Source organism: Microcaecilia unicolor, chromosome 6 (genome assembly GCF_901765095.1).
Source record: "Microcaecilia unicolor chromosome 6, aMicUni1.1, whole genome shotgun sequence".
Lineage (NCBI taxonomy): Eukaryota > Metazoa > Chordata > Amphibia > Gymnophiona > Siphonopidae > Microcaecilia > Microcaecilia unicolor.
In genome coordinates, this window is record NC_044036.1 from 25,272,305 (window position 1) to 25,289,611 (window position 17,307).

The following is a 17,307-nucleotide window of genomic DNA, read 5'->3' on the forward strand; positions in this document are numbered from 1 at the left end:
AATAAATAAATCACATGTGAACAGATGATTTATGTCAATCTCATTTTTCCCATTACTACAGATTCTCCAGGATATAGAATGTTCTTCCTCTACAATCAATAGTTACACAGGGTAAAGATGAAGCCCTTTGTGCAAGCAGAAAACATGAGACACAAGCAGACTGAAGATCATCAAATTGCATGGTATGCCTTTACCAACAGTATACAAAACAGAAGATTTCCCCAAGCACACCAAGAAAGGAAAAAGAAAGAAAACATGGGAGACAACCAATCAAATTCCAACACAAGGGTAACATTTATTTGAATGTAAAAAAACAAATGTACAATAAAACTTGAATGGTGTTCGTCTTCTTATTGGCAATCAACTTGTTAAAACTCAACACAGCGCCGAAGGTGCCTGCCTCAGGAGTAATTCAGTCCAGTTGATAATACAAGGATGTCAGTCAATAAGTCCAAAATAAAATGTAGCACCATGAAGGCACAGAGACAATCTTTGAAACAACAATATAGAGAGGCATCCGTCTTCAAAATTATCTATGTATGAAAATCACAGTAAGGCTGTCTGCGGATAGCCTTTTCTATAGATGTTTTCTGCAGTAAGCCTTACCGTGATCAACTGTCCCATCTAGTTAACCTTGAGATTCTTCTGATTTTCTACCACTCTGGCTAAATGGGTGTGCAAATTCTCATTTGCAAACCAGCACCATTTCCCTCTCCCCAACTCTATGTCTTCCAGCTGACCTCTGAACTTCTCCCCCTAGCCCTCCATATTAATTCAATTATGACCAAAAATCTGACACTGCTCACCTCTAACATATCCACTGGTAGAACATTTCAGATTGCACCATTTTCCATCTTTGATTCAAAAAGTCTCTAGACTCTAGCATAAGCAGCCAAAGTAGAAAATTTTCTGAGCCTGAAGCAGGGTGGTAATAGCCTCATCAGAGTAACCTTTTTTTCCTCAAATTCAACCTCTCAAAAGCCAGGCAGTAAAACCAAAGCAGGACAGATTTTCCATTCAAATGGGCCCTTGACGAAGCAGCCCCCCCTGAAACTGAAAGCCAAAATGGCTTGTCCATTAGCAGTCAAAGTCTGTGTACCACAGCCACTTGGGCTAATCCAGGGCAACTAGGATCACTAGACCCGAATAACTAAGAATTTTGTGAAGCACCCTACCGATCAGAGGCCCCAGCAGAAAAACATACAGAAGAGCCATCTCCGGCCAAGGCTGGACAAGAGCATCCAGGTCTGAAACATACTCTTTTCTCCTGCTGAAGAACTGGGGAACTTTGACATTCTGACGAGTTGCCATGAGATCCAGAATCAGAGTGCCCGACCTCTGGATTATTAACTGGAAGACTGCTGACAACAGCTCCCAATACCCACAGATCTAAGGCAATTACTGAGCACAAGGTTTTCATCTGGAACTGCTTCACTTTGAGGAACTAGTTGACTCTGAAGTTGAGAATCGGGTAAAAGGATCCTCTTTTCTTTGGAGCCACAAAATAGACAGACAAATGACCCTGTTCCCATTCTTGATTGGAAACTAGAATCATTGCCCCAGCTCTTGTAAAGCGTATAGAGAAGAACCAACGGCCTGCTTTTTCAGCAAGACTCTGTATGAGGACTCCAAGAAAGAATTCTACTCTCAAATTGCAGATTCTAGCTTGTAACAGTTTCTGATAATATTCAGAACCCATTTGCCTGATATGATCTTGGCACACTCTTTGTAAAAACGGGATAAGCAACCTCCTATCACTTCTAGTGAAGAGTGGACTGGTACCCCATCATTGTGAGGAGCAAAAGACCAGAAAGGATCTGGTGGCCTGGGTAGATCACTTGTCAGAGCTAAAGGAATGCTTTTGATGATACAGGAGCCTCTGAAAGGAACTGGAATGGTCAAGATGGTATCGCCTGGAGTCTTAAGCGAAGGCATGACTGATTAGACCCGTAAGAACCTTTAAGCTTATCCTCAGACAAATGCTGTGACTTAGGAGTCCCCCAAATGTTTGACTAACATCCAAATTCTTTCCAAAGAAGCAGCATCTGCAGCCCAGTGGCAAAACCACAAACGCTTAGCAGTGACTGCCAAAGCCATTTGCTTGGCAGACACCCTGATAGGCTTGGATTATTTGGCTGATTCTTTATATGATTTTAATATCGGGGAATGCCAAAGAAACTAGAGAATTGGCTCCAGCCAAATTATACGCTGTTTGCAGAACCCAGCTAAGGCAAGCCCTGGCTGCATAAGAACTACAGACTGCAACCTGAAGAGAAAGAACAGACTTCAAAGGACAGTTTTCAAGACAACTAATTTTCTGTCATGAACATTTTTCAGATCTATCCCTCCTTCCATAGGAAGGGTAGTCTTTTTCATAACCATGGCTACCAAAGAGTCCTCCTTAGGTAATTTTAACTTCTTAAGGTCATGCTGAGATAGGGTAAAGGCAGGACATTGCTCAAGCCACTCTAATACTCACATCTGGAGTGGACCACTGAGTTGTAATCAGTTCCTGCATAGCTTCATGGACTGGGAAGGACTTAGGCAGCTTTCTGCTGCTTGCCATTTTAGGATTGGAGGAGGAGGAAGCCTGAGAGTCAGGGGAAGCAATATTAACAACCTCTAGAGCCTTAGTGATGAAGGATGGCAATTCCTCCCTGTGGAAAACCCTAACTGAAGTAGGGTCATCAGCTTCTTCATTCAATAATTCCCCCTCCTCAAGAGGCTCGGGAAATATAGAAAACAGGGAAGCAGCTGAAAACCCCCTTTAAGAGTGCAAGGGAAGGAGACATACCTGACTGGCTTTCTGATAATAAACTTGTACTTAATCCTGAAACATCTACAGCTTTATTATTCTCTTCCCATGATCAACTGTTTTTTTCATCTCTTATCTTCCAAATGGTTTCCCAGTGCCCCAGGTACATTCTACATGTGTTCTTCGATTTACTTTTGACTCAAACTTCACTTTTCAAGATCAGATTAGCAAAGTGGTACAATTGTTGTTTTATAAATTACATCTCATCAGATCCATCTAACCTCTATTGCACCCTCCAGCCCTCAATATCCTGATACATTCTTTGGTAATCTCTCAATTAGACTACTCCAATTCTCTCAATTAAGGATCATTGTCTACAACTAATCCCCGGCATGCAACATTAAGAGTGTGTGTGTTCACCACCCACCCCCATTCAGCATTGCCTTGTCTTTCTCTCTTCCACATGAAGCATACCCACCCACCCCCCATTCAGCTTTGCCCCGTGTGTCTTTTCCCAATCCAATATTAAACTATCTTTCTCTTTCCCCCCCCCAATCCACCACCCAGGATTTCCCCTACCTCTCGCCATGCGTCTTCCAGCATTGACCCAGACTTTCTCTCTTCTCCCATCCAACATTACCCCTGCCCCTCTCTCTCTCCCCAATTTAGCATTTTCCCTGTCTCTATCCGTCTCTTTTCAACCCATCCATTATTCCTTGTTTCTCTCCTTCCTCCTTTTCATTATTGTCCTGTTTCTCTTTCCCCCACTCCAGCACTACCTCACTCTCCCCATCCCCTATCGCCACCCCATCATACAATACCCTAACATTGTCTCAAGCTATACCCATCATTCACCCAAGCACTGCCTCGGAGACTCCCTCTTTCTCTTACCCTGTTGTCCTTCATTTTTTCCCTATCACCTTTCTGCCAGGCCTGCAGCAATTAAAGGCAAAGACACGCAGGACTGGCTCTGTGCGCATGCTGCTACTTCCACTACCATCCCCGCCTCTACCGTTCTCTGATACAACTTCCTCTTTCAGAAGAAGGTAGAGGCAGGTATGGCAGTGAATGCAGCAGCAGCATGCGAACAGAGCTAGTCCTGCACATCTTTGATGATTACAACTATGGGCTGGGCAAGGTTGCAACAAGAGACAAAAGATGCTGAATGAAGGACAGCAGAGTAAGAGAGTGTAAGCGAAACAGGATATGTGGTGGATTGGGGGGGGGGAGTGGAGGAGTGGCCTAGTGGTTAGGGTGGCGGACTTTGGTCCTGAGGAACTGAGTTCGACTCCCACTTCAGGCACAGGCAGCGAGGGACGGATGACAACATGGATGCAACACCTCACAGGTTTCCTCTTCTGTCCCTGTATGCCGATGACGGGAGAGGGAGGGGGAGGGGAAGGGAACCTTGCTAGCGCCCGTTTCATTTCTTACAGAAACGGGCATTTATTGCTAGTCTAAGTAGATTACATCTAGCGCACGTCCATCTTATATGATGACTTTTTTAAACAGACCAGTGAGGCAGGCGAGCCTTGTGAGCCCACATGAAATGAGTTGCCACTCAGGTCGCTGCTGGTCTTTAATTAAACTAATTTAGAGGGTGTTGAGTTTTGTTTGACGAACTGTGGCATAGAACAGTTCTGAAACCTATAATTCAGGGAAACAAACATCTCAAGGCTCCCAGCTCACAGATGCGAATACAGGGCCACAAAATTCCAAACACAAGATTTAGATACAGGGCCACAAAAGTCCAAACACAAGATTTAGAGGCGTATTTTCAAAGCACTTGGAACTTTGTAAGTAAGTGCTTTGAAAATGAGCCCCTTAATGTTCACTATCCAAAACATAAAAATACTAACATGCAAAACATATTTAAGAAATTAGTATTGAGTATTTAACAATATTTAACCCATCTTACTGAAGCAGAAGAATCTCAACCTGGCAAGAGCAAGACTAGATGGGCCAATTTGGTCATATTCTGCCATCATTTACTGTACTGTATATGCTCAAAGTTATCTCCAGAAGCCCTAAAACATATTTAACTAAACATTACATGGTTTAACACCCAAGAGTGTGGTTCTATCAGCATTCAAACGATCTGCAACCCAAGGAAGTTTGTTCACTGATTGAGTTGTGCATCCTGTATGTGTAGAGTCAGCACTACTTCCAGTTTCATGAAGAATGTGCTTCATGGTAAAGACCTCCAACAGAAAACGAGTTCACAATATCAATGTCTCTGGTAACATTCAACTGCTAATAACCACAAACCAGGACTCAAAAGCCACCTACTGCGAGTAAGTGTAGTAATAAACAGTTATTTCACCCGTATGTGATCATTAATTTTTATGTGTAGAGTACCCTCAGATATAAACCACCGTGACTGCAGTCAATAATGCTGCTACAGCGTGGCATAGCACTTCTTTCATTGGGTAACTCCTACTATATTTTTTTTGGGTAAAGAGCAACCTCTGCTCATATTTTTTTGCATCCCAATCACCACAGTGCTATAAAATCGCTTATTCATTTGTTTAAAAGATTACATATACTAGGTGAAAAAAACTGTACACTTATCTCGTGAGTTCTTGCCTCTCTGGCAGAACTGTGTTGCCTTGCTGAAACAATTAGCAATTGCCTTCCCCTGGATCCGCCCTGCCAGAGAGGCAAGAACTCACGAGATAAGTGTACAGTTTTTTTCACCTAGTATATGTAATCTTTTAAACAAATGAATAAGCGATTTTATAGCACTATGGTGATTGGGATGCAAAAAAATATGAGCAGAGGTTGCTCTTTACCCAAAAAAAATATAGTAGGAGTTACCCAATGAAAGAAGTGCTATGCCACGCTGTAGCAGCATTATTGACTGCAGTCACGGTGGTTTATATCTGAGGGTACTCTACACATAAAAATTAATGATCACATACGGGTGAAATAACTGTTTATTACTACACTTACTCGCAGTAGGTGGCTTTTGAGTCCTGGTTTGTGGTTATTAGCTTCATGGTAAAGAGGCACCACAGGGCTAGGCTGCAAATGTGTCCTGAGTGATGACTGACCTTCCTTCCCAGCCATGACAGCAGTCTGGCACAGACTTGTACATGAAAACTTTTTGTTATGCAGAAGAAATCTGTTAAGGAAACTTTGGCTTAGTAACATCAACTTCCCCACTGAAAAAGACGTAATTGTGCACAAAGCTTTGCAAAGGTGGATCAGGAATGGAACCTCTACAAGTAATGGCTCTCCTGAGAATGCTCTTGTATACAAAGGCTTATTGAAGGTTTTATATTTTTGATACTTCAGCCTGTTTTTGCCATCTAGGTATTATCCTAGGGAGGGTAATTTTAAAAACTGTTATGGAAAGCATTTATCTGCCCCCTGCACTAAACATTAGGCTACTCCACTCCATATGTGCTGCAACAGGTGAGGTAAAGAGCAAGGTTTTTTTTGTTGTTGGTTTTTTTTTAATGTAGTCTTTGGGTTGTGGAACTCTTACCAGAGGATATGAAACAAAATAAATTATGGGCCATTTTGGAGAAAACTGAAGCCCTGGTTCTTCCCTAAATAAAGAGGACAGATAGGGGGGCAAGGTTTACCATACTCTGTTTTTGCTGCTGTAGAAGGCTTGTTTATTGAATATTTGGGGGATGGGAAAGTATTATTGTGAGTTGTTTTTTTTTGTTTTTGTTTTTTCAAGTATTGTTGCTAACTACTTCAATAGTCTTTGAGACATGTAGATAGTATATAATAATTTAAATAAATATAATAAATATATATATTACCCATTGGCTGTGAGCTGGATGGGAAACCAAAGCTAAACCTTTCATGACTCATTTTAAATTTACCAGCAAGTGTTGACTATCAGCCCACATTCTGAAGTCTCTCTCTCTCTCTCTCCCCTCCAAGACTGATTGGTCCATGCTTCTTATGAACAAGGGCCAGCCAATATCTTCCCAGCAGCTTTATAAGCCAAAGACCGATTTCTTTTTAACAAGAGGAAACTGATTTTTGCACTTTCATAGAGAAGTCATTCCTTACTTTGTGTAAATCGGACCTGTCGGATGGAGGGATCATTTCAGCTGTGAGAACCTTAGGAGGATCGATGCCTTTTGTCAGTTTCTGATTAATGAAATGGAAGGCCAGGGCAAACTGCTCCTTAGAAAGCTTTCCACAGTCTTTCGTGTCACAAAGCATCCTATATAGAAAAAGAATAAAGATACACATACTAAATCCTAGCAGCTTTAGGATCTGAATAAGTTAAAGTAAAAGGAAGAAATCTTCCGCAAAAAAAATTAGCACTACAAGCTCTGCAAAAACAGCTATGTTTAAAAAGAAAATAAAACAGCTGGAAAACCTGGCAGGTATCAGACTTAGATCTCTGATTTCAGAGCAGCTCAGTCACCTCCCTGACCTTCACTATGTACACAAGGCCTACTAAAACAAGTCTCAATGAGTTATTCTTTCGGTGGGTCCCCAAGGCACTTCATGATAAATGGATGAACACAGCATTTCAACTTAGCCAAAATAACTGTTACAGTAAGATTCAGAGACATTATACAATTTTATATACAGTGGTGGAAATAAGTATTTGATCCCTTGCTGATTTTGTAAGTTTGCCCACTGACAAAGACATGAGCAGCCCATAATTGAAGGGTAGGTTATTGGTAACAGTGAGAGATAGCACATCACAAATTAAATCCGGAAAATCACATTGTGGAAAGTATATGAATTTATTTGCATTCTGCAGAGGGAAATAAGTATTTGATCCCCCACCAACCAGTAAGAGATCTGGCCCCTACAGACCAGGTAGATGCTCCAAATCAACTCGTTACCTGCATGACAGACAGCTGTCGGCAATGGTCACCTGTATGAAAGACACCTGTCCACAGACTCAGTGAATCAGTCAGACTCTAACCTCTACAAAATGGCCAAGAGCAAGGAGCTGTCTAAGGATGTCAGGGACAAGATCATACACCTGCACAAGGCTGGAATGGGCTACAAAACCATCAGTAAGACGCTGGGCGAGAAGGAGACAACTGTTGGTGCCATAGTAAGAAAATGGAAGAAGTACAAAATGACTGTCAATCGACAAAGATCTGGGGCTCCACGCAAAATCTCACCTCGTGGGGTATCCTTGATCATGAGGAAGGTTAGAAATCAGCCTACAACTACAAGGGGGGAACTTGTCAATGATCTCAAGGCAGCTGGGACCACTGTCACCACGAAAACCATTGGTAACACATTACGACATAACGGATTGCAATCCTGCAGTGCCCGCAAGGTCCCCCTGCTCCGGAAGGCACATGTGACGGCCCGTCTGAAGTTTGCCAGTGAACACCTGGATGATGCCGAGAGTGATTGGGAGAAGGTGCTGTGGTCAGATGAGACAAAAATTGAGCTCTTTGGCATGAACTCAACTCGCCGTGTTTGGAGGAAGAGAAATGCTGCCTATGACCCAAAGAACACCGTCCCCACTGTCAAGCATGGAGGTGGAAATGTTATGTTTTGGGGGTGTTTCTCTGCTAAGGGCACAGGACTACTTCACCGCATCAATGGGAGAATGGATGGGGCCATGTACCGTACAATTCTGAGTGACAACCTCCTTCCCTCCGCCAGGGCCTTAAAAATGGGTCGTGGCTGGGTCTTCCAGCACGACAATGACCCAAAACATACAGCCAAGGCAACAAAGGAGTGGCTCAGGAAGAAGCACATTAGGGTCATGGAGTGGCCTAGCCAGTCACCAGACCTTAATCCCATTGAAAACTTATGGAGGGAGCTGAAGCTGCGAGTTGCCAAGCGACAGCCCAGAACTCTTAATGATTTAGAGATGATCTGCAAAGAGGAGTGGACCAAAATTCCTCCTGACATGTGTGCAAACCTCATCATCAACTACAGAAGACGTCTGACCGCTGTGCTTGCCAACAAGGGTTTTGCCACCAAGTATTAGGTCTTGTTTGCCAGAGGGATTAAATACTTATTTCCCTCTGCAGAATGCAAATAAATTCATATACTTTCCACAATGTGATTTTCCGGATTTAATTTGTGATGTGCTATCTCTCACTGTTACCAATAACCTACCCTTCAATTATGGGCTGCTCATGTCTTTGTCAGTGGGCAAACTTACAAAATCAGCAAGGGATCAAATACTTATTTCCACCACTGTATTCTAAAAGCTAAAAATAATTCTTTAAAAAAAAAAACTTCTTTCTAAAATCATTTTTCTCTGAAAATGTAGTGGCTGTCTGGTGCTGGATTTATAGCAGGATAAAATTCAGCTGCATAAGACACACACACACAGGGACTTCATGATTAAATTCCTACACATTGTTTTGGCTTCCTTATCTACATCAACCCCCCCCCCCCCCCCCCCCCCAAAAAAAAAGTATGTTTTTGGATATTTTTTGTTTTGTTTTTTAGATCAGCAGAGGGAAGGGCAATTTTGAGCAGTCACCTGGTCTTACCCAGGTAGTTAGTTACCTGGTACTCCTGGGGGTATTCTGTGCAACTGCACAAAGCAGAATTTGTGCAGAAATCCCAACCTTCCCAAAATTCTGCACTTGTTGTGCATTATTCTTTGCAGCATCAGTGGCTCTCCTCAAACCCTCTCCCCCTTCTCTCACAGAGATCATACAGCAAAAAAATAAAAGAGGTGAATGGCTGCATACCAAGCTGTGTCCTCTCTACCAGCCTAGGCCTGATAGTTCAATTGAATCATGCAGATGTACAAACACTGGCACAGTTCAACTGAACAATCAGGCCTAGGAAGGCAGAGAACTATGACATAACATGATGTGCAGCTGTTCTCCTCCTCTTCTTTCTGGGCAATAAAGGCAGGTAGACAAAGCTCAAACAGAGTATGTACCACACACAGGAATGAGAGAGTCACTGAACCAGGTTAGGGGATAATAAGAGGGGGAGGGGAAGAGCAAAGCTGAGTGTGCACCATTGGTGTGCAGGGATCAAGCCTCAGAGTGTGCCAAGAGGGAGGGTGGAAGTAGAAAGAATGAAAGCTGGGGAAGGGAGAAGAAAGAATGAGAGGTGGTGGGGGTGCTTGAGGGCAGGGAAAATGAAGGTGGGGTTATTGTCTGCAGAGGAAGACCTGGGGAACAGCCAATATTAAAGGTCTTGCTGGGAGTTAGAAAGATAGAACTACAGTTGGAGCAAGAGGGAACTGGGGAGGCTGGAGCCTGAGGAAGCAAAAGGCAGGCAGAATTCCAGGCCTTATGATGGGGAAATTCTGTGCAAAACACAATACAAATAAACTATGCAGAATTTTGTATTATTTTAAAATATTGTGCACAGAATTACAATTTTTTACGTAGAATTCCCCCCCTCCCAGCATACTTCAGTAAAATTCTCCTAATTAATCTAATCAGCATGCCTTTTTTGAGTGCTTCCAAGAGGGCATTACAGGCATCCAGCATCTTTTGTGTAAAAAAAAAAAAAAAAATCCTTCTTGGTGTTGCTCTTGATTCTATTTCCTTGCAGCTTCATATCGTGACTCCTGTTTCCGAAGAAAAGGAAGCCATAGAAAGCTCTTTCTTGTGCGTATTTAAAAGTCTACATCATAGCTTTCCTATTCCTCTTCTCCACAGCACCACTTCTTAAACCAATCCTGAAGGCAGACCTAGACATTTGGGTTTAAAGAATTACCATAATACGCATGAGATAATCTGCATACAATGGACAGACACAATATGCCAATAATAATTATAAATAGTAATGCTGAAAACCCAACTGGCTGTGTGCACCTGGGAAGAGGGCTGAACAGAACTGCTCTATTTCATTTTCCAAATCTCATCTCATAGTAAAGATACTTACCTGTAGCAGGTATTCTCCAAGGACAGCAGGCATATATTCTCACATGTGCACACTGCCATAGTGCACTGTCACTTTAAAACTTTAAGGCAGTGCAACTACTGCACATGCGCAAGTGCCTACCCACCTGACACTCGAGCGTAGGACTAGCAGTACAATACTAAAGTTAAGACAACTCCAAGGGGAGGCAGGAAGGATGTGAGAATATATACTTGCTGTCCTTGAAGAACACCTAACATAGTAGATGACGGCAGAAAAAGACCTGCATGGTCCATCCAGTCTGCCTAACAAAATAAACTCATATGTGCCACTTTTTGTGCATACCTTACCTTGATTTGTACCTGTCTTTTTCAGGGCACAGACCTTATAAGTCTGCCCACTACTATCTTTGCTTTCTCTGAGGACAAGCAGGCATAATATTGACATGTGGGACTCACTAGCTATCAGCCTCAAAATATAAATTAAACTTGACAAATAAGTGAGCCAGGTGGGGAAAAAAAAGGGCTGGAAGGTGGAGTTCACAAGCAGTAAAAGGATTCTGCAGGACTTCTTGTCCAAACCAGCTACCTCACCTAGAATGTTGCTCCAGACAGTAGTGAACACTGAACGTGTGGATAGAAGACCCATTGTGGCCTTGCAAATTTCTTCAAATGGAGGCAGAGCAGAAATGGGTTACTGAAGCCACCATGGCTCTACCATTGTAAGCTGCGACACAGCCATGAAGGGTCAAGCCCAGCCTTAGCATACTTGTAAAAGATACAGTCAGTCAGCCAGCCAGCCAAGTAGAGATAGTACGTTTGGTGATGGAAATCAATCTGTTTGGGTCAAAGGGTACAAAAGGCTGGGAGGACTTCCTATGAGATTTTGTACGCTCCAGATAATATGCTACAACACACTTGCAGTCTAAGGTATGCAGTGCTGCTTCTCCAGGATGAGAGCGTGGCATAGGGGGAAAAAAACCAGGTAGCACAATGGACTGATTGAGATGGAATTCTGATACCCATTTGGGTTCCAGTACAAGCTCATGCTGTCCCTGCTCCAGTTCCAGCCAAGGTCATCTTGGTCCCAAGTACTAGTTCCTGCTGAGCCCGCCTTGTCTCCTGCCACCTGATTCCCTGTGGTTGCCTTCTGTCTAGCCTTCCATCTGCCACCTAAGTGACTCGCCTGTCATCAGCCAGGGGCCCAACGGTGGTCCAAAGGCTCACACAGACAGTTATGGAATTAAAGGCTATTTTTTAAAAACTTTAAAAAGGTACTATATATAGACCCCTGCACAGTAGTGGTGGTTAATGGGATGGTATCCTCAGAGTTTAGGTTACAGAGGGCCATGGTGGGTCTCCTTTACTTTTTTTGCAAAGGGTGCAAGACACTCCAAGGTCTGATTACAAAAGTTAAAATGCTTAGCATTTGCAGATGATATTTTCCTAATGTTGACTCAGACAAAAAAAAGACTCTCTTCCAGGAGGCATTGAAGGAATTTAATAAAAGTTTTGGCAAGCTACAGCACTGTGATTAAATCTGAAAAAAATCAAAAGCAGTATCTTTGAGCCTAGATAAAAAGCAGCAATGTGGGTTAACTCCTTACCATTGAAGAGAATGGGAAGTCTGCAAAATTTGGGAATACACACTCTAGCAAGGCTGGGGAATTTGTATAAAAACACAGAAAAATGAAAACAGATAAAGATCACATGGCCTATCCAGTCTGCCCATGTAAACCTGCTGTTGAGAAAAGCTAATTGGAACACAATTAGACCTCTTTCCTTTTGTCTTTAATGAGAAAAAAAATTTTTTTTACATAAAAATGATTACAGTACTCAAATTGATATACACAATACAAATATTAACCTATTAAATTATGTCAGCAAGACCTACAAAACTAAATTCAGCTTTGGAAGGGGAAAAAAGTCCAGTTAAGGTGTTTTAGTGTCCTCAAACCTAAGGATGACTCAAGTGCTGCCAGACCCTTTTCAAAATATGTGATAATCTCTAGGAAAATGTGACTAAAGTAGCAGATCTAAATGTTGAGAATGACCAATTTTTCATGTCATGAATCTAAAAGCAGTCTGCAAAAGTTACACGTTTGAACTTTTGTTAACTTTTTAAAAAATTTTCACATAAAAGGACAGGGTTTGGACTGTTGTATTACAGATTGTTTGATCTAACAACATTTATTAAAACCTAATTTTTTGTTTCTGGTGACTTTAGTCTCCTTTTCCCATAGATGGTCACATATGGTATGTATTATGAGACACTTGGATAGTTGGTTAAGGGTTACATCAGGGCATACCCCACTGGCTGGGAAAATGAATTTATTCAACCCTTAGAATATGCATTTGTTCTTCACGCAAAAACTACAACCCACCTGGAGATGTACTGATTAAATCCTAACTACAAAACAAATGTATTGAGACCTAGATGGGTACACAGCTCTAGGCTGTAATTTGGAAGGGATGACATTAAAGGGGAACTTAGATTTCCTGGTGGTACTAGAGGATGGAGTTTTTAAGAGATGAAATATGAAAGAGAAAACAGAAGATAGCAGACAATGGATTAAAATGGTAGACAGGATCCCTCTAGAAAATGGTTGAAAAAGTTAAAGCCTAGCAAATTAAGAATTGTATGCTTATTTACAAGCAAGGCGCTATATTCAAATGTTTCAATGGGAACACCTAAGGACAGAGCTTAGAATATGCCGGAGGAAATGTTCCTTTCAGAAGCTGATAAACCTTGTAAATTATCTATATTTTATAATAATACTAGGAAAACAGGCCCGTTTCAGGAACAAATGAAACAGGCACTAGCAAGGTTTTCCTCCCCAACCCCCCCTTCTCCCTCCCTACCAACCCCTTCGTCGTTCTGACGGCATTGCCCCACATTCCGCACCTGCCTCTTGGACACACCGAACGCCACTGCTCCGCCCTCGATGTCATGACGTTTGACGCGAGGGCGGGGCCCCTAGCCTGGGCGATTTCGGTGGCTTCACCACCATGGTCTTACGAACCGTTCTGGAAGGAAGTGACAGTGACGTCACTGTCCTCAGAACGTTGAGGGTGAGTTTTATTATATAGGATATTACAGGGTTGGACATAAGAAAAATGGCAGTTAACTGGAACAGGGAGTTGGGAATATGGATATCCAATAATCAACTTAAAAGTAATTTGAAAAAAATCTCTCACTGACTGATAACAGCATTCATCTCAGCATTCATCTCAGCAAAAGAAGCAGTGCTTGTAAAAGAGGCAGTAGAAGAATAGTGTTTAACATGCAGAAGAGATGGAAGCCATTTTTGAACGTTTTATTTTGAGAATATGGGGTTATACAGAGATCCTGGGAACAAATAGTCTGATGCCTGACTGAAATGATACGATGCAAAAATGAATGGAGGCAAAGCTACTGTTTGATGATTTTGCACAGTTGGTTTGTGTGATGAAAGAGGAGACACAGTTTTTGCACTCTAGTACTGGCAAATAAAAGTATAAGGCAGCATAATGCATAGACGCTAAGTGTGGCCCAATGGAGGAACATATTGTTTCAACGCATGTAAACGGAAAAGCTAAGAGCGTGGAGGGAAATACTGGGAAAGAAGGCATTTCAAAGAACTTGGGAGGCACTTTGGAATAGATTGCCACACAGCACACATAGCATGGTGCTAAATTATTAGACAAAGGGGAAGACGAGAAGAGGAAGGAAAGGAAATGAAATATATTTTTCTAAGTATATTTGGTCATGAAAACATCCTGTTTTTGATGTATGTTATAATAGTAGTCAGAGTGTGGATTGATTGCATGAGCTTTTTTCACATTTTTCTTCTTTACTGAAAACAAAGTATTAACGGAGGATCAGGATGCTGCTTTGAATATACTCTGCAGCAATGACTCATATCTGGTAAGTTTTAATTGTGCTGATTGGAGTGAAACAAGCCTACTCATAACATAACTGAATACAGGATTGTGAATATTAGATATTATTGTGAATGAGTGAATATTCATACCCCTGATGCAGACTTGTGTTAAAACATGGCTGTGCTAGCTGTTATAATTTTAAAATTATACATATTTGCAACGAGGTGTGATTTGGATTTTTCTTTCAGTACTGTTTCGATCTGCTCCTGTTCTGTCTTTAGCTTTTTAAGGTTCTTTTGTATCTTTTTAGTTCCTTGCAGTAATCTCTGAAGAAAGTCACTGAACATCCTCTGAAAGAACAAATGCAATTGCTCCAGTAGGGGTACAGACACTGATGAGGAATCTTATCCATCAATGTTGGTAGCTTTGTGTTTGCAGTATGAATATTTGAGATGCGTTGCTCTAGAGATGACAGCCTATAGGCCTGTACCATAACCAGAGAACAAAAGGAAGCCTGCACCGGAGAAATCATTGCACAGAAAAAAAGGAGTGATGCTGTACTGGACTCAAGATGACCTGCTCTAGTCGGTGCTGAAGTTTCATCTGTACCACTAACCTGGTGAAATTTCTGCACAATTGGTGCCAGATGCATATATCAGTGCCATGCAGCTGCTATGGCTTTTTTCTTGGTGGTGATGGTGCAGGGGCTGCATACCACTGTTTGAACTAAAGATGAGGCACTATGGCTACAACCTTCTTGAAATGTAGCTTATACGTTGCCTTAAGCTCACATCTGTCCAACTGTGCCAAAGACATCTATGCCTTAGGTCAATTGTCTCAGCTGAGACCTTCACCCAGCGAGAGGACTTTATGGGAATTTTAAAATTACTATGCAAAAAACAGAGGCAACAGGAGATGACCCGAAGGAATGCACCAGTTGGCAATCTCTATGCTGAGAAGTTCTTCACTCCTCTTTCTATGCAAGAGCTTCTTCTCTGTCTCAGTGGTTTATGAGGCCATCCTTCTGGGCAACTGGGGATATCTTCTCCATGTACCGAGCCATAAGCCCCATGCCCAGCCAGATTAGACACTTTACAGGGAGAAGAAAATTAATAGTTTTCCTTCAAGAGCAAAAACTGGCTTGGTCTTTATCATGTTCCACAGGTTGAAAGGCAAACAAAAATATGAATTTATTTTTAACAATTTTTAAATTAAGAGAAAACCTATTGAATGCCTTGAAATCTTGGGAGAACTTTGTGTTTGCATCCACTCAGTAGAGCTAAACACATAAAACTGAAGAGACTGCAGGGCTGTGCATGCTCAGAAGCTTCCACAAATTTTGACCTCGGGGAGTCTGTCCCACTGCCATGTGAGGATATCTTTTATCCACTTGTATGCCCTATTCAATCCCGCTCATCGACAAACCACAGAAGTATGAATTGTCAATAAGAATAAAGTGTTTGACAAACTATACTAGTTAGTTTCTAGATAACACTGTGGAGGAGTGGCCTAGTGGTTAAGGTGGTGGACTTTGGTCCTGGGGAACTGAGGAGCTGAGTTCAATTCCCACTTCAGGCACAGGCAGCTCCTTGTGACTCTGGGCAAATCACTTAACCCTCCATTGCCCCAGGTACAAATAAGTACCTAAGCCGCATTGAGTGGGAAAGTGCGGGGTACAAATGTAACAAAAATAAATAAAATACAAGAAAATAACCAGGAATATCTTTGGAAGAATTTTCAGTTTAAGACATATTAAACTGACAACTAAAATGATTAACTGCATGCATAAATTCAGATAAAAATCAAAAACAATTATGTAAACAAGCATCAACAATTGTTTTAGTACTTATCTAAAAGTCAAGTTCTGCAGTTTCATCACTCTTACCATATATGTGCAAGTACTGTAGAGGGCAATCCTGTCTTAAGGAATATATCTCGGACTTCCAAGCCAGAAACATAGCCATCAATGTCTTTGTCAGTTTTCATAAAGATCTCATCCCATTTCATTTTTTCTGCTGGTGATACAACCCACTGGAAGAACAAACAAAAAATCTTTAAAAAAAAAGTTAAAAAGAAAAGCACCCTTAAAACTCAGTCTGGCTGTTAGGTGTGCATGGTCCACGGCATATAAGAGATGTACAAAAATACACTCTCTTTTTCAATTGTTTGGCGTGACTAAAATAGAACGGAAACATACGTTATTGGCTTTCACTGCAGTTCCTAATATCACTAGGCATATGGGCTATTAGCTCTGGGGAAAGCCCCATATTTACAAGCATTACATTGATATAACAGCCTTCCCTACTGCTTCATTTGTCCATTCATATGGATAGCTCAGGGACCTTACTGAATAATAGTTTCCTGAAATTTGATAGCTGAAGCACTTCACAACGTTCAGCAAAATCAATGCAGGAAGCAACCCTTAATATACGTGTTAGGACAGCACAAAGCTATCCATAAAATAGAAACTGTTGGCGACCCACCTCGTTGTGCACCAGTCAACCATAGTGCCATCAATCCACAAAAATACCTAAGCTAAATAACTTAGCAAAGAAAAGGACAATTCAGCCTCAACAGCCATATTTATTTATTGGGTTTAAAACAGCCCTTCTGAACAGATTCACCAAATGCAGTGTATAGCAGGTACAGCTTGACATAAAACTTACAATTTTAGTAATGGGATAAACAATCAATGAGGTAAACTTGGAGATGGCAAACTGAATCCTAGGAATAGGAATAACGTTAAATGTACACAAACAGCACAGTAGAGAGGAATCGTATGACGCCATTCAGGAGAGAGGACACGGGTAGTTGGCTCTCCCGCTGCCCTCCTTCTCAAACCTTGCAATTTTGCCGGCTTTTGATTCCCCCTACCTCGATCTCCCGATTTCTGTCCGA

The 17,307-nt window shown here is 41.7% G+C and overlaps 1 protein-coding gene across 3 annotated transcripts in view; it reads right to left on the bottom strand.

The window, feature by feature from the left end:
* EPS15 (epidermal growth factor receptor pathway substrate 15) overlaps positions 1-17,307 on the bottom strand; it is a 251,598-nt gene that overhangs the window by 139,182 nt on the left and 95,109 nt on the right. For all 3 annotated transcript variants that reach the window (XM_030207237.1, XM_030207236.1, XM_030207238.1), the window contains exons 10-11: positions 16,295-16,440; positions 6,788-6,944 (exon numbers count right to left, since the gene is read on the bottom strand). In XM_030207237.1, coding sequence (XP_030063097.1) covers positions 6,788-6,944; positions 16,295-16,440 — 303 coding nt within the window. The remainder of the gene's footprint in view (positions 1-6,787; positions 6,945-16,294; positions 16,441-17,307) is intronic.